At 38.9% G+C, this 24,602-nt stretch overlaps 2 protein-coding genes and 1 pseudogene across 2 annotated transcripts in view; 1 reads left to right on the plus strand and 2 right to left on the minus strand.

Moving 5' to 3' along the window:
• The window catches only part of LOC140950308 (neural cell adhesion molecule 1-like), a 48,386-nt gene extending 43,159 nt beyond the window's left edge, over positions 1-5,227 (minus strand). The window contains exon 1 of the mRNA XM_073399534.1: positions 5,046-5,227. Coding sequence (XP_073255635.1) covers positions 5,046-5,094 — 49 coding nt within the window. The 5' untranslated portion in view covers positions 5,095-5,227. The remainder of the gene's footprint in view (positions 1-5,045) is intronic.
• The window catches only part of LOC140949654 (uncharacterized), a 460,765-nt gene that overhangs the window by 249,374 nt on the left and 186,789 nt on the right, over positions 1-24,602 (plus strand). The window lies entirely within an intron of this gene.
• Positions 11,203-11,845, minus strand: LOC140950773 (uncharacterized; annotated as a pseudogene).

Genomic DNA, 24,602 nt, shown 5'->3' on the forward strand with positions numbered 1-24,602 from the left:
TAAAAACGCAAAAAAGAACTGGGGCCAATATCCAGCCACGACCGAAAACTTGGTGAATACGCATTTAATGATACAAAACTTTATGAGTAAGAAGTAATAATGATAAACAGCCTGTGTCTTTCCATTCATATCAAAGTTTGCCATCAGTTGCTGCGATTGAAGTAGATTATGTGAATTTGTTTCGCTTTTCGATATTGCTAGCTATAAGTCTACATATTAATGAACGCTACTGTTGGTTATTTTAAGATGCCTCAATGACGCTCAGCTCACTTATTAAATTAGAAGATTTTCTACACGTCATCACGATACACCTTTACTATAGTGAAACGACTTTATGCTATTGATAATAACTGACCTTAAATTAACAATACCTTCAACAATCAACCGCACGTCATCATACTGATCGGAAAGCCCAAAACCTGCTCTTATAATGCAGAGGTAATAGTTTGCATTTAGTTTGCTAAAGGCATTAAGGGAAAAGAAGACTTCACCAGACTTCAAGTTTCCACTACGACTTCCAGTAACACGACTAACATATCCGGGATTTAAAAACGTTTGCGCACCATTTTTGTTTAAGGACAATATTTTTCCATTTGATTCAAAATCATTAGTCACACCAGCTCTCTTTATTCCCCAATCAACTGCGCCCACATCACCAGAAAATGTCCATGTGAAGTTGACAGATAAACCAACTTTGCTCTTTATGGTCCGTCCTTGATATGATTTTGTAAATTTTACAGCAGCTAAAATAAAACATATAAATCTGACTGAATTTATGTAAACATGGCTTCAGTGAGCGTCTACAGGTCCAATGCTATGTATGTTCTTGGTACCAAGACTTTGACCCTCTCAGCTCTGCAATTATCATGATAATCATTATCAGCAGAGGCCTGATTGAGCTGGCTCGGGCAAAGTAGAAACAAGGTGCTTGCCAGTCAAAGCCTCCAGGCCTGATTCACACTCACCTAGTGCTAGGGTAGTTCTCGCCGTACATATTGCTCCTTTCCAGACTCAGTCAAACAAAACACTTCCAAATACTTGCTTCGGATCGCTAGTGAACTGTATTCTCTTCCCATGGTCTTTTTGGAAACTTTCCAGTCGGGTTGACTACATGAGTGCATTTATGCACCAGCTGAAACAACTAAGCTTAGCTTCAACCAACCTCGCTCTGTTCCACACGGCAGCATCATGCGTCATCTTTAAACCAATGGCAGTACCAAGTGTAAACGTTTCCATTGTTATCTCAGAAATTTCAATTTAAATGGAGATCTGCAAACGAAAACGCAACGTACGTACAATTGACAACAACAAGAGCGCATTTCTATACGCCATTTTGTTTCTCCCAGAATTCCAAAGTCGCAAGCTAATTTCGATTGTTTCTCGGTTCCGCCCTCTCCCCGCCTCCAGACGAGCTAGTCACGTGACCAAAACACACTACTTTCAGGCGGCCATAACTTGGAGGAAAGAGCTGTATTATTTCGCTTTTCTACGTTCTTCATCAATAATGGTCGATTACATCAAATCGTTTGGCAGGGAGCAATCACGACAACATAAACAAAGCCCAGTTTTACGAACCTTCGATGTACAAAGCTTGAATTTCTGTCTGCAAGGGAAGACCTAAAGAGACGACTGTACAAGCTAACCTAAGTTTTCAAGTTTATAAGAGTGATTGTGTTTCTGTCAATGATAGATGGATATAATTCGACGGTAAATACAGATCAGAGGTTGTGTATTGGAGAAATAACTTATCATTGGTTGCTCGTAAAATCTGGTTCGGTAATTGACATGGACATTTTTTTCGATAGACCTTTGGGCTTGTATTAACTTGTTTGTACTTACCAGGAAATTTAGATTAATGTTGTGGCGGCAATAATTGTTTTTCAATTTTGGACTCTCACAAAGTAGTAGAAAAGAGACTTTAAACTTTTTAAATTATATTTTGTTCAGGGTGCAAAGAAAGTCAGCTTTACAGCTTGCTATTCCGGCAAGCTGTACCTAGCATGCACTAGTCTGAAAGCCCTTTTGACTACCCCAATTTTTTTTATGAATGGGATTGATTACAGTTCTTCTGTAATCTGAATTCCCTAAAAAACTTTACTTGCCAGCCAGGCGACTTGAAAACGCAGTTTACCAGTCCAATCATAAAATCCAGTACCCGAGGGCTATTGCCTGGACACTACTCTGTCTACTCTCTTTGCACGCTGTTTAATATAATTTCACTACAACTTGAACCTTTGAATGCCTTTTTAACAACACTTTTACTCGGAAATATGAAACAAACGTCCCCATTGAAATTAATAAAATACCTGTACAAGTGACTGGATAAAGTTGTGTACCATATGTTGTCATTTTTGTGTAAACAATACAGGAATGATTATTCTTGTATTGCTTACAACTAATTATTATGTGTATTAAATTCCCTAAAGTAATAGAATGTGTAAATTAGAGGGCTAGAGAAGAAATCAACTGGTCTTAAGTCACTGTTAAAGTTTTCTTGTGGGGAGTGGGAGGATGGGGTGGGTCTGTGGCTAATATTATTGACATGGGTTATTACACACTTTATGAGAAATCATGCATTCTGGAAATAGAAAACTAAAAAAGTAATAACTACGAGACAATTTGAACCTCTTTAAGGTTTTAATGATTTAAAGTGACTTAAGGCGACCTAAGGCGATTTTAGGCGACTTAAGGTGATTTTAGGCGACTTAAGGCGACTTTGGGCGACTTTAGGCGATTTAAGGTCCCAGAGTAGGCCTAAGACTGCAAGCCCCCTACGTTTTTGGACACCGCACTGGCCTGGAGCCGAGCTGCGCCCGGTGCCAGGCGAAAACCTAGAGGCCAAGTTTGAACTAAATCAGACAGATTTACAATTATGACGACGGAATATAACAACACAGCTGACAACAACAGGTACAAAGTCAAATAATGAGCGGGAAATCTGTATGGCCATTTACAATGGCGGGTCAATGAAAGTTTAAGATATCAGATACACTAAGATGATTCAATAAAATTGTCTGGATAGCATAAATGGTTTTAATTTAAGCAGAAATAACTTAAAATAATCTTGAACGCGTTAATCGGTCGTTTACTTTCATCACTCTGGTGGCGAAGTAGTTTGAGGTCGATCTTTTTAGCTGTCGAAATATTTTATCTTTGTATTAGCTAATTGATGGTTTGTTTGATTTTCAATCATTGTTTTGGTACTTCTATTACAAACTCCATGGCTTCTCATTCATGAAGAATCCGGAACATTTAGGAAGACTGGTTTTGCCGCTTACACGCAGATGTTTAAACTTGTGTAATGAAAAGAAAGCAGCATTGCCAAAACGTCGGTTAAAACCAGCTTCGTACCCAGGCCAGTTCGCTCTATCAGAGTTACCAGAGGAGGCTTGGAACCGAGTGCGATAGCGTGAGGCCGGGCAAAAAATGGCAAAAAAAATCCCAGATGATTTCTCGACGAAAATCCTCTGTTTTCTGCGACGATCACGGAATATTTCGGGCTCATGAGATGAATACATCGCTTCCGACCATCTGTGGACCGTTTCATCTAATACCAATCAAATCTGGTGGGCTTTTTTTCCCCAAAAACACTGGTAAGTTAAGCATATTATTTACAGTCTTGTTCGCTACACGAAGCTAGAAAAAAGTTCCTTCGTAGTTGGACATGGGACGATCACCGTACACTGTATTTACACCAGTATCAAAGACTTAATTTTCATTGAACAAAATAGGCGCGGATTTCTTAGTTTCCAGGGCTATAGTTGGCTTATTTTGCCTTGTTGTTCGAATTGTTGGTAGGAAAAATCACGAGGATCATTTACACAGTTTCGCGGGAAAAGCAAGAGAAAATAATTGCTGTCAGATCTCAAGTAAATCATACCTCTCGTTCGCCATTTAATAACCTACGCATAATCTTAATATTTCTTATAGCCTGGCTTTTAATTGCATAATCCTGCTAACATGGCTTGTGCTCTTGTGCTCCTGACAAAATGGAGTACAAACGTTTCCGAAGAAAAGGGGCTCAAATAAGCCTCAAATAAGAGGCTAAAAAAAAATAAGGATTGACCATTCTCGTTTTCAGTTTCATTGGATTACCTTTGCTTACCTCGTCTTCTGAGCATTTCCATCTCGAGGTTCATAAATCAATGAACATTAATGTTTTCTTACATTTCAACATCATATAAAAACTTAAAATTTAAAACGGAAGGCACTGTGACAGAAATGGGCGATCCATCACAAGAGTACAAACGCTCAGTTGGTGTAGTGTTAAATGTAAAGCCCTCAAGAACCATGCAGTTTAATTTTTTGGCTTATTTTTAGGCATGTGACCTTCTAGTCACTCTTGTTGACATGCATATACTTTAACTTATGTGTCGATAGAAAGTTGCAGATGCAACTAAATTCATCACAAACCCTGATTATTTAGACCGGTATTTTACAAACTTTAATACCCGCAATGCAGGCAGCAGCTAAGCAAAATTTTGTGGCGTCAGCGTGAGTACAGAAAAGATTATTTTAAAGCCCTGCATGTATCATCGGAGAGTGAGTCAGCCAGATAATAAATGAATCGAACCTTCGGACACGATTATTGTTTGTAAAATGTTAAACAACGAAACTGACGATTATATACGACAATCCTCCAACAAGGTTAACTTATAATATTTACGTTTCGGTGCAGCCTCGTATCGTGCTCCGCGCATGTAAATCACTGGCGTGCGACGAATACAGTTTACCATTAAAATGTTTCATTGTTTGGAGACGACACCAGGCGATTAGAGATACCGAAAGTCATTTAACCACACTGTTTCCGATTATGTTTTCTGCGAGTGTAATGTGCTTCTAGCTCGGTTTTGACAACGAGTATCATGAGCGAAATGAAGTTTTACGAAAATCTATTTACAATACGACAACTGTAAAATGCATTGCGAAGGCTAGAGCTGTGGATCTGATGACCATATATTTACTTAATTCGGTTTTAGTTACAAGGCAGTAGGTAGGCTATACTAGATAATATTTCAATCTTGTAACTTCGTTTATAGGCTTACCTGACGACTGGACGATAAAAAGAACCACGAACACCAGATGGACTTTCATCTCGTTCTTCTTCAGAGCGTAGGCTCGTTTCAAAAGCAAGATATTTCCTTTTCCGGTAAACTAGGAAGTTACTACGGAAATTATTTCCACGCTGTACTTTGTATAATTTCCCTGAATTCAATATCAAAACATTGTCCCCAGGACTTCCAAAAATCTACACGTTCAAAGTGGCAGGCGTATAGCGTTCAAAGCTTTATTACAGTGAAATTGTCGGCCGCAAAATTCAGTGAAGCATGCAAGACGAAGTGAATTACTTAGCCTGCCAACCCTTTTCAACCGCTGAATCGATGAATCCGCTTCAGATTACTGAAGACTTTTGGTGTAAGTGATATCCTATCTTCATTAAAAATTAATCACGCAACTTTGCTTAAACTGTAAGCGGTTTAAAAACCCAGGAGTCATTTTATAAGTAAGAGGAGAATGATTATCCTGACCAGCGCCTGAATATTGTTGTTAACAGTGACTGGTTTCGACTGACTGGTTTGGACACGTTTCGACAACCTACGAGGTAGTCATCTTCAGAGTCAAAGTTAGTCGTATCACGTAAGTTAGAGTCTTCATAGCCAATAACATCACGGCTTAACAGAAAGACGACCAATAAAATTGACACCTTAGTTGACCAATCAAATCAATAATCTGAGTTTAACCCTAGGACGTACACGCAAATTCAAACCCCACTGTGGTACAAGGGGGGAAGCCTTTGATCTCCTTAACAAGAGAAGGTATATTTTATGGATGGTCTCCCTGCTGGAAGTCTGTGACGTCACCAGCAAAGGTCGCCATCTTGGCGGCGATCTTGGATTTTACCAGAAATTAGGAATCAGGTTAAAACCGCGAGAAATGGTGATTTTTTTGTGCTTGACATGAAAAATAACACATAAATAGGCACTTTGCATGATTTTGGCCACAAGATTAACAGCTAGCTTACTAACCGAGTGCGAGGGCCGTACTGGGGAATATTGGCCCGAGGTCGTGGCGCGAGGTCCGTACTGCCACGACCAAGGGCCAATATTCCCCAGTACGGCTCGAGCAAGCTCGGTTAGTACGTTGTTTAACATGACACTAGGCTTCTGATAGCAAAAAGCACTTCCGGTGGCTTGCAATTAAAGGGCTTCCGCCGTGACATATTCTTGATGACACGAGGAACTCAGACAAAAGCAAGCTACCACAAGTTCGAAAAACAATTCATTGCTGTGAGATCGCCTTAAGAGCGACTCCGCGTAAATAACAACTAGACGAGGAAATAGTCAAAAAATTACCTGGCCTCAAACTCAGCCAGAATAAAGCCCTATGGGCCCTTGTTACAAAATCGTTGGTTTAAGTACGATCGACTGAATAATATTTTTTTAACGAATTTTTTTTCTTCCCGAGGCCTAAAATGGGCAAAAATCATGCGAAATTAGAGTCATATTCAGTAACTCGTAAATTTTAAAATAAAGTTGGCTACTAAAATATAATGACACTTCGTATTTTTACTATCTTTCCTCTATAATTTTAACAGATTAGTTCACGATTTGGTGAACAAGAGATTTTTAAAGAAATTTTCAAAGTTGTTGACTCAAAATCGCTTAATCAACCGTCAAAATTTAGCACTTTTTCACGAGCTAAAAAAGCGGATTGGTACATGGCTTTGAACACCAAGGCTTGTTTAGTCTGAAAGATCATTCTTTTTTCTTCAAATTAGCGAAATAAAATTTTTGGGTAAATGAAATCACGAGCGCTGACAAAGCCAAGCAAATGTAAATATTACACTAAAAACAGGCGAAGAAACGTGACCTCTGACCGAAGCACAACCAAATGCGAATTACGTTAGGCGTCAAACCCTTAATTATTCGGTAACTTCTTCAGATAATATTGGTCCGAAATGTGTATCGATTTTTTAAATAAAGTTTAGTTAAAGTATTAAGTGTCAAAAAGTCCACAAAGCGGAAAAAATACAACAAAAGTCACGAGTAATCTGTTCCGTTTTCTGAATTTTACGCAGCGATTTATGCGATTTAACGAATGAACAATTTTTAATCCAACGATACCCACCTGAGACTGTGTTAGTTTAAGAGTCCATAGAAGTTCTCAGACGATTCCTCGGAAAGACCTCCAGAAGGAAATGAATGAAAAATTTGAACTTATAGCTGTAACAATTTCACTTGCCGCCACGGCAATGAACGAAAACAACTGTCGAACTGCCACAGGCAAACCAGCTTTCAGTGGAGTCATGCAAAGCATGTCACGTCACGTAATTCTGCCCCGCGCATTTGGGAAGGAGGGAAGAAATTCTTCCACGCTGTGCCCTAAAATATTTATGAAATAAAACTGTTTCATTTTTGCCCTCGCTTGAGGGCAAAGGTGCCTCTGCCGCCGATATCATCTTGGACTTGATGAGCATCTCCACAAACGAAAAGTGGGAATTTTTTTTTCATCTTTGATTTCAACAACGTTAGCCTCAATTTTCTCATTTGACCTTCGCTTTATTTACAGACTGGTATAAATGGGAAAATATGACTCCCCTGAAAATGCCACCAAGGAGGCTAAATGTTTGGTTGCCTTTTAGGCCAAATTCACTTAAGGGATCCGGATTTCTTGTCAGTGGAATTGTGGAAGGCACAAATGTAATAACTGGACCCAAGTGTAATAAAGGTCTATCCGTAACAACATTTGAACCCAAGTGTAATAAAGGTTTCATCTGTTGCGACGGAGATAATATGAGACATGTCCACAACAGCCTTAACATGGTTATCTTAACTTAAAAAGCTGACATCACGGTTCATGTGACCAAACAGAACTAGAAAAATAAGGAACGAGAAAAAATACCATAGAATCTAGCAATGGCTCTCAGTTAAAGTTTTGGCAAATTTTTGCTATGAACCGTGCTTTTATGAAAAATTCATCGTTCCAGAACAAATAAATATGTCATTCCCGTTCGCTTACACAAAAGTGCCAGGCTAAACAATTTTAAACCCAGTGGACTGATCTGATATTATTTTTTCCCCTCTGTCTTCTTGTCATTTTCACTATTTCACTCACGGCTGAATTTTATTGATAGGATTTCATGACTGTCAGTACTTTGCAAAAATAAACCGCAAATAAAAATTACCGCACAAATTTTTCCCGCAAAAACTTACTCCAGAGGAAATACTGTACGCTCTAACTTAAATTCACTACACAAGAATACAGTACCAAGAAATCGTGTCTGTTCAATCACAAGTGGTCTCTTTTTTCGGAAAAATACTGACGCACACTAAGTATTGTTTGGAAAAATGTATTTCTATTGCGCGTACTCAATAAAAACGACAATATTATCAATGCTGGGTACTGGGTACTTTCTGAAATCGCAAAAATTGATCCCCAACAAGAAAAACCAGTCTGTCCTAATCGCAAAAATTAGTTCCCACAAAACACAAAAAACCGCCAATTCGCAAAAATAAACTTCCGCAAAAATTTCGTTCCACACGGTATCCGTTGGAAAAATGATCGGTCTTTTGATCAACCAGGGCCAGGTCGTTATTTTTGGTTCCTTACTTGCGTCAGTTCAGGTTTATTAGACTACCTTTGTAATCACCGATTATGTTTATAATTATGTACTTTAGTTTTAAATTCAGTTTTGGTAACGACCCCACAGTATCAGCCCCCGACAAAGGTTTGAGTTCCAACCGACTAATATCGGAAAAAATGATATCATGTGTTTCCGTTTGTTTGTACTGGCTTTCTTTCCTCTTTTCGCCGATCAGTTCCATCGATTTTTTTCTTTCAACTTGTCCAAATCTTTTTTTTGAGATCCGAATGTGGCCACTAGTTCATTTGCTTCCGAAGAGCTCATTCCCTGTTGTTGGCTTTTACTCGGGATGTTTCAACGCAAGGAACCACCGAACCACAGGAAACCGAATGATCAGAAAGGTTCGCAACAAATATGTCTCTTGTTCCTCTACTGATACACATGATCAGGCACAATTTTGATATTACATAAATAAAATTATACTGTTTTTCGTCCAACAAGTGAGCCTCTTAACTCGAAAAAAATTGATTTACTTGCACGCGCCAGCAAAATCCTTGATTGGCTCCAAACTCAGAGTAACATCTTTGCAGGGGGGATCCAGGAATTTTTCATTGGGGGGGGGGGGGGGGAGGTCCAAATTTCTGTTACGAAAGGACTGTTGAACTTTTTTGTGTTAAATTACTTTTCCCCCACACCCCCTCCCACCAGTCACTGAGAAGGCAGAGACGACTACGTGTTTCTCAATCTGTGAAAGCCAGTCGCTATTGGCGCGGGAAATACTGCTTTGCGAGCAGAGGCGAACAGATCATTGGCGGGTACCCAATTACAATCACATTTTTTAATATTCCTGGAATCTAGTTTAGTGGAAAATTACAACACGCGTTTCATTAAAAAAATCAGCCAGTTAAACAGTGCGGATGCAATACTATCGTTGTAAGGATTTTAGTCTCAAACAAGTATCGGGTCTGATGGGGGGTCCGGACCCCCGGACCATCCCCCTGGATCCGCCACTGCTTTGGTGCCCTTTGATATCCTTTCTACAGCATTCGGTATTAATTCGAACACACCAATTGCTAACTATAGATGCACGTTCTGAACTTGAAACACAATCATTATAAACAGCAGATAAAACAAAAGAAGTGCACAGCGCCCCTCGAGCAAAAACAGGGGGAAAAGTTATTCTTTTCTTTAACTAGTTGCAAAAGATACATTCCAAAGCTTGTTTTATTTCATAAATGTTTTAGCGCACAGCATGGAAGAATTTCTTCTTTCCTTCCCAAATGCGCGGGGCAGAATTACGTGACGTGACATGCTTTGCATGACTCCACTGAAAGCTGGTTTGCCTGTGGCAGTTCGACAGTTGTTTTCGGTTTGCCGTTGCGGCAAGTGAAATTGTTACAGTTATAAGTTCAAATTTTTCATTCATTTCCTTCTGGAAGTCTTTCCGAGGAATCGTCAGAGGAATTCTATGGACTCTTAAACTAACACAGTCTCAGGTGGGTATCGTTGGATTAAAAATTGTTCATTCGTTAAATCGCATAAATCGCTGCGTAAAATTCAGGAAACGGAACAGATTACTCGTGACTTTTGCTGTATTTTTTACCGCTTTGTGGACTTTTTGACACTTAATACTTTAACTAAACTTTATTTAAAAAATCTATACACATTTCGGACCAATATTGTCTGAAGAAGTTACCGAATAATTAAAGGTTTGGCGCCTACCGTAATTCGCATTTGGTTGTGCTTCGGTCAGAGGTCACGTTTTTTTGCCTGTTTTTAGTGTGATATTTACATTTGCTTGGCTTTGTCAGCGCTCGTGATTTCATTTACCCAAAAATTTTATTTCGCTAATTTGAAGAAAAAAGAATGCTCTTTCAGACTAAACAAGCCTTGGTGTTCAAAGCCATGTACCAATCCGCTTTTTTAGCTCGTGAAAAAGTGCTAAATTTTGACGGTTGATTAAGCGATTTTGAGTCAACAACTTTGAAAATTTCTTTAAAAATCTCTTGTTCACCAAATCACGAACTAATCCGTTAAAATTATAGAGGAAAGATAGTAAAAATACGAAGTGTCATTATATTTTAGTAGCCAACTTTATTTTAAAATTTACGAGTTACTGAATATGACTCTAATTTCGCATGATTTTTGCCCATTTTAGGCCTCGGGAAGAAAAAAATTCGTTAAAAAAATATTATTCAGTCGATCGTACTTAAACCAACGATTTTGTAACTAGGGCCCATAGGCCTTTATTCTGGCTGAGTTTGAGGCCAGGTCATTTTTTGACTATTTTCCGCTCTTAAATTAGCTTAAACAACACTTCAAAAACGTTTTTTAACGGAATCTGACAAAAGCAACTGTTGATTCTAAACTTCGAGAAAGGTTTTTTTTGTCGATCAAGCAATTCTTTCTTAATTACAAAATATGGATCAAGTCAGAGTCAAGAGAAAGTCTAAGTTTGAAGCTGTGAAAATTAATTCGAAACTGGACATAGTTGACAAAAATAGCTTCAAAGTCAATCGTCTTCATCGCTGTCGATAACAATTCGACGCTTCCTTTCATTCTGGACAATTTTCACATTACCATGAAATATTTGGTATGTATACACCTGCTGATGGATCCTATATCTTTGCACCTGTAAAAACTGGAGCGCTGGAAGACAGTAGCGGATCGCTTGTCTGATATTCTCTTGTTCGGAGACCGAAGTGTTGTATAAAAACCACCACACAGCTCTTTGAAGCGCGCAACTGGATTGGGATCGCTGAATTCAAATTTAAAAAAAGGACATCCTCTTCGTCTTCGTCGATGGCCTGAGCGGCTTGCGGTTTGTTTCCTTTGCCGTGCTGGTGTCAGAACAAGTGACTTTCGCTACATTGTCCTTAGATATGTTAAATGGATATTTCTTTCAAGTATCGCTGTAAGCTTAAATTGGGCTGAAAACTGGAAACTGTCGCTGGCTCTTATTCTCCATTTTTCCTCCGTGCGTTCAAACAAATTTCGACGACAAGTGGACAGCTCGGACGCAGGTAAGCCTAAATTTCAATTTTCTCATTTTTCATACCATTAGCTTCAATGTAGCGGAGAAGAGTGTTCTTATCAGTAGCCTTTTTCTTGTTTGCGTTTGCACTTTTTTGTTGGTTGATAAAATCGTCTATGGCCTCCTGGCTTTCTGTAATATGCCCGTTTCAGTTTCTGAATCAAAAGTTTCCAGATGTTCACGATAATACTGAACTGGCTCGGAGAATTTTCGTCTTCTTCATCCATCTTTGAAATCTCAGTAAAATTTCAATCTTTTTAGCTTTTTCTGGTAGTTTCGCGATGAAGAATGACAATGTCCACATTTTTTTTCGCTGTTTTGGTTGCAAATTGTGAATTTGCCTGCTTTGCTTCAAAACAAAAAAACGTCTTGGACCGTTTCCATGAAAACGGTCCGTTCTGCAAAATCCCGACCGAGCAAGAACCAATCAGAGAGCACGGATTTGCCTAAGACTGGTTTTGCCATATAATAATTACTTTTATTGTTGAGAAAGTTGAAAAAAATGTACTTTCACTCAAAAATGCCTTGACCACCACTACTTATAAAGTCATATCTCGTAACCATACAAAACTGACCATCACTGTACGTGACTCAAATTGCGCGCAAGGGATGAACGAACAGCTACTGAAAACATCAGGGCTGATGCTTTATCCCCCAGGAAAAAACTTAGAAAAACCTCAGGGGGGATGGCATCCACCCTCCCTGTACGTCTGAGGGTTAATACCATCAATTAACTGACGTGATGAAACTCACTTGGACTCAGATGCTGTTAATAAATCCACCCTTAATTATCCCAGATAAAAAGAATTATTTCTGTTGGAAAAAGACGCATAAATTGCCTTATCCCTCTTATAACCACTTCAAACGCTCTTCGGTCACATAATCAATACGGTGCGTTTTTATGATGAGGTTGCAAACATCTCGAAACATTCGCAGTCTTCTGCTCCGTGAGGTTTTTGAAAACTTTGCTTGACTTTCTTTTTAAAAATGTTGGTTTTTGTCACTTCTCAGAATTACAGTTTTGTTCATCTCCACACAAAAAATTGAGGCTCATGCATATATATTTTGTTAGAAATATACCCACCTAAAGCGTCAAAAAGTATTACCATGACAGCTGCAAACCCTACACAAAGAAGTAGTGACTGCCACAAAAAAATTATACTTGTAAACGCAGAATTCATGATTTTTATGTATTTTGTATAGACGAGTGCAAAGCTATTTTCATAACATTTATTCTTCCTTCGGGTACAATAAATTGTTATTGTTGTTGTTGTTGTATTCTGATGTCACGATATATCTACCATCTTCATAAAATCCGAGGAGACTTTTATTTTTAAGCGGGGGGTAGAGGGACCTGTTTTTTTTTTATCCCTGAAATGGGGTCCCTAATACAAAAATATGGAGGTGATTTGTATACAATTTGTATACAAAAGGTGCGTGTACAAAAATCTACTCTATTGTACCTAATGTATACTTGATGTATACATAAAAATACAAACAAGAAATGTGATTGATTTTCAAGTATTTTTTTTTTGTTTACAGCACCCTTACCAAATCCAGCACAGTTTTAAAAGTATTTTTAAGCTATTTTTTAACCTGTTTTGCGAAATAGGTTTTAAATAGGGTGAAAAGTGTATTTTTAATGTATTTTTCGACTGCTTTTAAAGGTGTTTTAACCTATTTAAAACGCTATTAAAAAAGAATTTTTAAATAGCCTATTTTAATCATATTTATTAAACCAAATACATTGTAAATTGATTAGAGAGGTTTTCCTTTTGATGAAATATAATTTAACTACGCTTAAGATATATTTCAAACAGAATTTTTTTGTCAAATAGGATTAAAATACAGGAAAATAGTGTTCAAATACTGAAAATACATTTTAAATACTTTAAAATCAGTTTCAAAATACATATGGTTTGGTAAGCAAGAGGATGTGTATACAAAAAGTATACAACAGATGCAAACTGGAAATACGTGATTAATTTTGATGTACAATTTTCAAAGTACAATCAGAAGAAGCGTACAAAAAGTATAAAAATTCAAGGAATGCATTAACAGGAATAACAGCATGTGTAAAAAACTATATAACAGATAACAAAGGGGATCTGTAATAAGTAATGGTAATAGGACTGCCCCTTATAGAAATGTATTACACAAAATGTATACAAATTCAAACATTGAAGTATACAAAACATTGTATTCCTTGTGTACATTTATGAAGTATACATTTTGTATTATACATTTGGAACTAAAGTATACACAAAAAGTACACATTTTTGTACACGTTTTGTACAGTAAATGTGTTGCCTGAGTGTTATAAAGAATTGGCTCACGTTCTTAAACTTCAACTTGTTTAATCAGATCATAGTGAACTCACAAGCGGCCATGAGAGTAGACTATGACAAAGCGAACCCGAGCGCGCACATGTAAATACTAAAATCTGATTGAATAATGCAATATCGTCACACCCTTCCTTGTTTACAAAGAAAGTGCACAAACTAGATCTAACATAACAGAAACAAACAACTAGCAAAGCACTAAAAGATGATGTCACTGAACTCTCTAAACACAGTATCTTTCAAACAATGTCTTAGTTAAAAGCTCAAGCAAAGTCACTTGGATACAACAAAGTCTTTCAAATGGCTAGGTCATGAGAGGCTTAGGCCGGTTCAGGAATTCACAGCAGGCATTTGCCCAAGGCGTTAAAATCCCGCGGCCATTTGCCTTCCTTGCGGTTAGGCATATGGAAATCTGCGGTAAGATAGTATCCGTTCACAAGCAATTTAATGTCGCCTCTGCTATTTCCAATTTTAAAAAAAAAATTCTCTAAAAATATTTTTCCCTTTGGAACAGTTAAAACAGAATCAGAGAACATTTGGATCTGTTGACAGTGACTTTACAAAAAGCAACAGGACAAAGAACACAAGCAAGATGCTGTATACTTATTGGGGTTAATTTATTACAGTAATACCATATTCGGAAATATAAGCGGAAAAATGAAGTAATCTCACTCTACTGCGCGCTCAAATGCAATGGCGCTCAAGACGAATTTTTTTTCTCGTTTAATTTTCGCTTGTGCACATGCTGGTTATCTTGTGATCTTCACTGAAACAGGTAAATAATTACTATTAACGCCGCAAGGTGAGTAATTACAAATCTTTACATTAAGAAAACGTCTTAGCTGTAAATGCCAGCGGACTGTTATGTCGAAGACGTCGCGCGCATATATAGATTTAGCCAGGGCTAAAAGCGAAGCTCCCATTGATAAATTTATAATTTAAATCAAACAATAAAGTTGTATTCCACAAATCAGTTAATTTAAGGGCACATTCATGTGACTTTTGTGGGAAAAGCTAAGTGATTTTGGAGTGAAACAAATCTTGCATCGAGTTGATATAGCCTTATATGTACACCCAAAAAATAGTCTTCGTTCACATTTAAGAGCAATAATGGCTCTTGATCACAGTAGATAAGGCGTGGAAAAAGAAATCAGGCCGAATTTTTTGCATTCGACAAGTTCACTTTACAAATTCTTGCCAATAAATCTGGGTGCGTGCAAACCAACCTTTCGTTTTTTATTTTTATACACCACATTTGAGGAGAAAGAGTACTATGAGGCGCTCTTTTTATCATACAGACCTCTACAAAATGCAGTATTTCACAATTTTTCAAGACGAATTGCACTCATTCAATAATCAGGACCATCGAACGACGCGTGGACTTTTAGTGAAACAGTTCAAAATACGGCCAGAGCAAGGTTTGGAGCAATTTATGGTGCTTCTAAAACTAAAAAGTACCTTTTAAAGAATAGCACGATAGGCAATCGGCTTTTGTTTTAAGAATTAGCAAACGTTGAATTTACATGTCCCGAAAATTCAAACTGGTGGCTCCTTCTACCTGATAGTAATTTATTTTTGAAATTCCAAAACAATTTCACAGCTGGATTTTGAGCGACTTTTAGTTACGGACTTCTGCTCCAACGATTTTTCTGACATTCCTCTGGCATATTTATTATATCAATTAAAGCCGATACCAGAAATTTCAGTAAAAAATATCAGCAATTTTTTTTACTAGACGCGATTTTCTTCGAACAGTAGGGTCCTTTTAAGCGCTAATTTCTCAAGAAATATTTACCATCAATGAAATCGGAATATTTCGTATTATTGCCGAATGATATATGTTGTTCTTTGCAAAGTTTCGCAGACATCGCGTTAAGAACCAAAAAGTTATGACGGAAATTTGTCACAGCAAAATGCTCTAGTATTAATTACGGGAGCTACCTTAAGTCTTTTATAAGCTTAAATATTAAGTTTATAATGTTTTAAGCCGCCGGTTTCCCGGTGTTTGCTGTTGCCAAAGATGAACTCGCGAGAGGAAAATCGCTCAAAGCTTTCTTTCTACAGCCAATTAACACTAAATATTCTTCGGAAAGTTTTTTCTTTCTATTTACGGTGAATTAATATCGACCAAAGGCTTTTTAAAGTTTTGTAAACTTGTATCAAACCTCATACTAGGTCAGATCAATGTCTCAGTCAAATCTTAATACAAACGTGCATAAACTAGCTCCACGAACTGCGCCCGACTTCATGAAACTACATTTAAATACAATAATTACTAAGGCTTACCATATTTCGAGATGCAGCTCCTGAAAGCTATCAAGTACGGCAAGGATCGCTTTAGCCTTTATAATTCTCGTACGCATCCAGCAAGGTGAAAAACAAAAACGATGCTATCCGAAATCGGATTATCGTCGTGAGCGACGCATTTCTCAACCAAAAACCCAATAAACAAACCAGCCATGAATAAGAGAAGACTGTTGATAGCAGCTGTATTTCATTTTGTACATTCAGTGGAAAAATACAGTTAAAAACATCACAAGTTGACTGAAAACTCTGTCAGCTTCAGCTGTCAAAGTTAACAACTTTAATTTCAAGATATGAGCTGTCAAATTTTAACCAAATCAGAGCATAAAGATTCGACGTGAAGCATGACCAACACGTGACCATGGTAAGAAAAAGTCTCCCCCGCATTTATTAAAAAAAAAAAACTGGCTGAATTTTTGCGTTTGAGGTCAGTTTGAAATCAAAATTGTAATAGCGGAGCGCGCGCGCAGCGGAGCACCGTGGGTAAGAAAATTTGGTAAACTATCCATCCGAGAAAATTTGGTTATGACGTAGCGTACGCCCACCCGTACACACACTTCATGTAAGCCGATGTCAAATGTCACAATAGATCTTGCACAACTTGACTAGCCTCTTAGTTATGTAAACCATCCGTATGAGTACGATTAGATTGACAGCTTTCAAAATCAGACATCCGCTGACAATTATCACATGGCCAACTCGTGGGCGCAGATGAAAGACCAGTCGTTTTGCCCCTCCATATAAGCTGATATAATATGTCACACTTACCAATTCAACATAAAAACGAAAATACGCCGGGCAAGGTTGTCAGTTGGCTGACAGTCGTTTAAAGTTATATTGGCAAGCCAAATTAAGGTCAATTGACAGCTGTCAAAATGGGACATGTGCAGACCACTATCAGAAAACTAATAACGTGGGCTCAGGTTCGCTCAGGTACACGATCTGGCATTTTCCACTACATGCTGGACGGATATGTCTTACTCACACTCGTAGTCTGTTAATTCGAATATTCGCCATTCTAATGAAAGTTAATTGACAGCTGTCAAACTAGAGTATACGCTGACCATCATCACCTGAGTGTATCGCGGGCTCATTTTTCTATCTATTGAGGTCAGGTAGTGTTTAAAGGTTTGATCACGGGCTCAATTCGAAGCCCCATAGCTTAGAAAATCTATCCATCCTAGAAAATTCGGCAATCACGTGACTGTACACCGACCACCCGACCTTCCGTCCGTCCGCACCACAGGCATACCAATGTTTAATATCACACTTTCTAGCTAGTTTGGGGGCCTGCAACCTGATATTGTACATCCATGTTTTGATTAATTAACAGCTGTCAAAATAGCGTTTCTGCTGACCAGTATCGCCTGACCGTATCGCGGGCTCAGGTATCGACCCACTGAGTTTGAGTGTTTTTTTGAAGGTATCCGCTGACAAGTTGATACTTTTCGAATGATCGCAGGCTCAAGTTATTTTTTTTTTAAAATGCATATGAAATAAGTCGTGTTCATGATTAGCACTTTTAAAATGTTGATTTCGAACTGACCTCGGACGCGAAAATTCAACCGGCTTTTACATTTACATGCAGGGAAGGCAATCGCTTTTGACTTTTCTCACTGTCACGCGTTGATCACGCTCTACGTCCAATTCTTATGTTCTGATTGGTCAAAATTTGACAGGTGAGTTCATGCGGAAAATTAATGCAGCGTCTGGAAACTTGCTTACTGAAAGCTGGAGTTGACAGAGTTTTGTCCGGGAGTTTTGTCTCATCTTGTGATGTTTTTAACTGTCTTTTTCTACTTGGTGTACAAAATGAAATACAGCTGCTATCAAGATTGTTCTGTAATTTATGGCTGGTTTTATTTATTGCGCTTTTTGTTGACAAATGCACCGCTTGCCGATTTCGGATGGCACCGTTTTCAAAAATGAGCTTACTCACTTGCCCTTGCTTGAGACGTAAGAGAGTTGAAATGTCTCAAGCGATTCTGGAACACTTGATGACCATCAGAAGCAGCATCTCGACTGGTTAGCCTGAGCAATTATTGTCTTTGATGTGTTTTTTTTTTCGGTTTCCTGAAGTCGAGCGTACGGCTTAAGTTTATACACGAGCAATGATCTAACCTACAGTAGTATCAGGTTTAAAAAGCCTTTAGACATTTTTTGACCGCAAATTCAAAGAAAAGATTATTTAGTTATGCTTTTGGCTGTAAACAGAAAGCTCTGAGCGATTTCCTTGCCTCGAGTTCATTTTGAAAAAGAGCAAACACCGGGAGCCGGCTTAAAACGTAAATAAGTTTATACTTACCTCGCTCATGATTTTCAGAGACACTTTACTCTCAATACTTCTCTTCGTGAATGAAAATTATTGTCTCTGTACATGTTTCGCCGAATTATATTTATTTTATTGATTGTTAGTAGTCCCTCTCGCAGCTTTTATCACTGGTTATTTCCAGTCGAACATAAACATCGCATGCAGGAATACTCAAAACGCCGCGCGTAAATGTCACTCGCTTTTAAAGATTACACATAACAAAACCATACACAGTTTAATAAATAAAGGGAAATAAAACCTAAACATAACAATTTCTCTATTATGTTGAAGCGTAAATGGTAACTCTATTAGTCGCACTGCAAATTTGGTCCCTGTCAAAAGTGAGAACCCGTCCGGCTGGCCGAAAAGGTGATTTTGGGAATTTTTTTTTATCGTTTTCATTAAAAGCCCGTAATTATTACCCTGCATATCACATAGGACCATATTTTTCTAGCTGAAAAGTCCCGGCATTATCTGAGAATTCTCTTCATGACAACGTTTTATCATTCAATGCTTTAATTTGTTGTGCAAAGGAGGCGCGTGCTTTGATCGTCCTGGATATTGAATGAGTGCAAATTCTCCTTCAAAATTGTGAAAAACTGCAGAATTATAGGTTTAAATGGGGCAAAAAGGAACAAATTCTGTCCGAGGTCTGTATGATAAAAAAAGGGCCTCAGAGTACTGTTAAAGTTATGATTAATTGGTAACAGAACTTCGTGTCGTCCAATTCGGTCTGTAATCATACGAGTGATTAACAAAATCGGAAGACCGCGTAGCGGGAGTCCGATTTATTTAATGACGAGTATGATTACAGACCGAATTGGACGACACGAAGTTCTGTTACCAATTAATCATAACTTTAACAAAATTTGTGATATAATAGGGTATTTTTTAAATCAAAACACAAGAAATTCGAAATTTTGTTTTGCTAGCAGTGAAAAAAAAAGCCATTTAAACGCGCGCATGATGGCGCATACTGTCCAATTACTTAGGCATGACGCGTACTGTCCTATTAAACTGTCCAATTAAGGCTGAAATCAGTCGAGTTGAAAGCCAATCAGATTTGACAATTTTGTTATAGTTATGATTAACTAGTAAACTATAAACTTGTCGAACACAAAAAATCCGGCCTGATTTTTTATTTTGGCCTCTCTTTTAGACAGAGGAATGTAACGTGTAAATTGGCTGCCACCAAGGACTATCGTGGCGCGTGTGTTTCTTAAAATCATATTTCGGGGTTGTCCAATTATCCATAGTCTCTCTAACGGAGCAATATGGAGAGACTGGTGAATGCCACATTATGATGCAACAGCTAATGCAAATACAATACACGAATAGGTCTATTTGTTTTCCAGGCCTACTCTACTGTGGTGGAACATGATTGCTATTTTTGGGTGTACAAATAAGACTATTTAGTAACTCGATGTAAAAGCTGTTTCACTTTTGGACTGTCAAATTATTTTTCTCTAAAATCACTTAGCCTTTGCCTCAAAAGTCAAATTAATGTGCCCTGATCTGTGGATTACAAGTTTATTGTTTGAGTTAAATTATGAATTTATTAACGGGAGCTTCGCTTTTAGCCCTGGCTAAATCTATATATTAGTGCTGGGAGATAGTGACATAAACACAACATATTTGATATGAATTTGAAAAAAATCTGAGCCTGCGATCATTTGAAACGAGTAAATTGTCAGCAGATAACTTCAAAAATATTCGACCTTGATGGGTCGACACCTTAGCCCGCGATACAGTCAGGTAATACTGTTCAGCGGATAACCTATTTGACGGTAGGAACGTGGTGTAAGCATCATATAGTGGTTCCCCGTTAGTTAATATATGGCATAGCCATACATAGACATACATAGCCGTACACAACCATACATAGCCATACATAGCCCTACATAGCCATACATAGCCATACACAGCCCTACATAGCCCTACACAGCCCTACATAGCCATACATAGCCATACATAGCCATACATAGCCCTACACAGCCATACATACCCATACATAGCCCTACATAGCCATACACAGCCATACATAGGCATACATAACCATACATAGCCATACATAGCCATTCATAGCCATACATAGCCATACATAACCATACATAGCCCTACATAGCCATACCTAACCATACATAGCCATACATAGCCTTACATAGCCATACATAGCTTTACATAGCCATACATAGTCATACATAGCCATACATAGCCATACATAGCCATACATAGCCATAAATAACCATACATAGCCATACATAGCTATACTAGCCCTACATAGCCATACATTGCCCTACATAGCCATACACAGCCCTACATAGCCCTTAAGAGCCCTACATAGCCCTACATAGACATACATAGCCGTACACATCCAAACATAGCCCTACATAGCCATACATAGCCCTACATAGCCCAACATTGCCCTACATAGCCATACATAGCCATACACAGCCCTACATAGCCCTATATAGCCCTACATAGCCATACATAGCCATACATAGCCCTACATAGCCATAAATAGCCCTACATAGACCTACACAGCCCTACATAGACCTACATAGCCATACATAGCCCTACATAGCCATACATAACTATACATAGCCCTACACAGCCCCACATAGCCACACATAGCCATACATAGCCCTACATAGCCATACACAGCCCTACATAGCCCTACATAGCCATACATAGCCCTGCATAGCCATACATAGCCATACATAACCATACATAGCCGTACATAGCCATACATAACCATACATAGCCATACATAGCCCTACATAGCCATACATAGCCACACATAGCCATACATAGCCCTGCATAGCCATACATAGCCATACATAACCATACATAGCCGTACATAGCAATACATAACCATACATAGCCCTACATAGCCATACATAGCCACACATAGCCATACATAGCCATACATAGTCATACATAGCCATACATAGCCATACATAGCCATACATAGCCATAAATAACCATACATAGCCATACATAGCCCTACATAGCTATACTAGCCCTACATAGCCATACATTGCCCTACATAGCCATACACAGCCCTACATAGCCCTTAAGAGCCCTACATAGCCCTACATAGACATACATAGCCGTACACATCCAAACATAGCCCTACATAGCCATACATAGCCCTACATAGCCCAACATTGCCCTACATAGCCATACATAGCCATACACAGCCCTACATAGCCCTATATAGCCCTACATAGCCATACATAGCCATACATAGCCCTACATAGCCCTACATAGCCATACATAGCCCTACATAGCCCAACATTGCCCTACATAGCCATACATAGCCATACACAGCCCTACATAGCCCTATATAGCCCTACATAGCCATACATAGCCATACATAGCCCTACATAGCCATAAATAGCCCTACATAGACCTACACAGCCCTACATAGACCTACATAGCCATACATAGCCCTACATAGCCATACATAACTATACATAGCCCTACACAGCCCTACATAGCCACACATAGCCATACATAGCCCTACATAGCCATACACAGCCCTACATAGCCCTACATAGCCATACATAGCCCTGCATAGCCATACATAGCCATACATAACCATACATAGCCGTACATAGCCATACATAACCATACATAGCCATACATAGCCCTACATAGCCATACATAGCCACACATAGCCATACATAGCCATACATAGCCATACATAGCCATACATAGCCATACATAACCATACACAGCCATACATAGCCCTACATAGCTATACTAGCCCTACATAGCCATACATTGCCCTACATAGCCATACATAGCCATACACAGCCCTACATAGCCCTTAAGAGCCCTACATAGCCCTACATAGCCATACATAGACATACATAGCCGTACACAACCATACATAGCCATACATAGACCTACATAGCCATACATAGCCCAAAATAGCCCTACATTGCCCTACATAGCCATACATAGCCATACACAGCCCTACATAGCCCTACACAGCCCTACATAGCCATACATAGCCATACATAGCCATACATAGCCCTACATAGCGCTACATAGCCCTACACAGCCATACACAGCCCTACATAGACCTACACAACCATACACAGCCCTACATAGACCTACACAGCCCTACATAGACCTACATAGCCATACATAGCCATACATAGCCCTACATAGCCCTAAACAGCCCTACATAGCCCTACACAGCCCTACATAGCAACACAGAGCCATACATAGCCCTACATAGCCATACATAGCCCTACATAGCCCTACATAGCCATACATACCTATACATAGCCCTACATAGCCCTACATAGCCATACATAGCCATACATAGCCCTACATAGCCATACATAGCTTTACATAGCCATACATAGCCATACATAGCCATACATAGCCATACATAGCCATACATAACCATACATAGCCATACATAGCCCTACATAGCCCTACATAGCTATACTAGCCCTACATAGCCCTACATAGCCATACATAGCCCTACATAGCCATACATAGCCCTACATAGCCATACACAGCCCTACATAGCCATACATAACCATACATAGCCCTACATTGCCATACATAACCATACATAGCCCTACATAGCCCTACATCGCCATACATAGCTTTACATAGCCATACATAGCCATACATAGCCATACATAGCCATACATAACCATACATAGCTATACATAGCCCTACATAGCCCTACATAGCTATACTAGCCCTACATAGCCATACATTGCCCTACATAGCCATACATAGCCATACACAGCCCTACATAGGCCTTAAGAGTCCTACATAGCCCTACATAGCCCTACATAGACATACATACCCGTACACATCCGAACATAGCCCTACATAGCCATACATAGCCCTACATAGCCCTACATTGCCCTACATAGCCATACATAGCCATACACAGCCCTACATAGCCCTATATAGCCCTACAATAGCCATACATAGCCCTACATAGCCATACATAGCCGTACGTAGCGCTACATAGCCCTACACAGCCATACACAGCCCTACATAGACCTACACAGCCCTACATAGACCTACATACCCATACATAGTTATACATAGCCCTACATAGCCATACATAGCTATACATAGCCCTGCACAGCCCTACATAGCCACACATAGCCATACATAGCCCTACATAGCCATACACAGCCCTACATAGCCATACATATCCATACATAGCCCTGCATAGCCATACATAGCCATACATAGCCATACATAGCCCTACATAGCCATACATAGCCATACATAGCCATACATAGCCATACATAACCATACATAGCCATACATAGCCCTACATAGCTATACTAGCCCTACATAGCCATACATTGCCTTACATAGCCATACATAGCCATAAACAGCCCTACATAGCCATACATAGCCCTACATAGCCCTACATAGCCCTACATAGCCATACATAGACATAAATAGCCGTACACAACCATACATAGCCATACATAGCCCTAAATAGCCCTACATTTCTCTAAAATCACTTAGCCTTTGCCTCAAAAGTCAAATTAATGTGCCCTGATCTGTGGATTACAAGTTTATTGTTTGAGTTAAATTATGAATTTATTAACGGGAGCTTCGCTTTTAGCCCTGGCTAAATCTATATATTAGTGCTGGGAGATAGTGACATAAACACAACATATTTGATATGAATTTGAAAAAATCTGAGCCTGCGATCATTTGAAACGAGTAAATTGTCAGCAGATAACTTCAAAAATATTCGACCTTGATGGGTCGACACCTTAGCCCGCGATACAGTCAGGTAATACTGTTCAGCGGATAACCTATTTGACGGTAGGAACGTGGTGTAAGCATCATATAGTGGTTCCCCGTTAGTTAATATATGGCATAGCCATACATAGACATACATAGCCGTACACAACCATACATAGCCATACATAGCCCTACATAGCCATACATAGCCATACACAGCCCTACATAGCCCTACACAGCCCTACATAGCCATACATAGCCATACATAGCCATACA

Source organism: Porites lutea, chromosome 10 (genome assembly GCF_958299795.1).
Source record: "Porites lutea chromosome 10, jaPorLute2.1, whole genome shotgun sequence".
Classification (NCBI taxonomy): Eukaryota; Metazoa; Cnidaria; class Anthozoa; order Scleractinia; family Poritidae; genus Porites; species Porites lutea.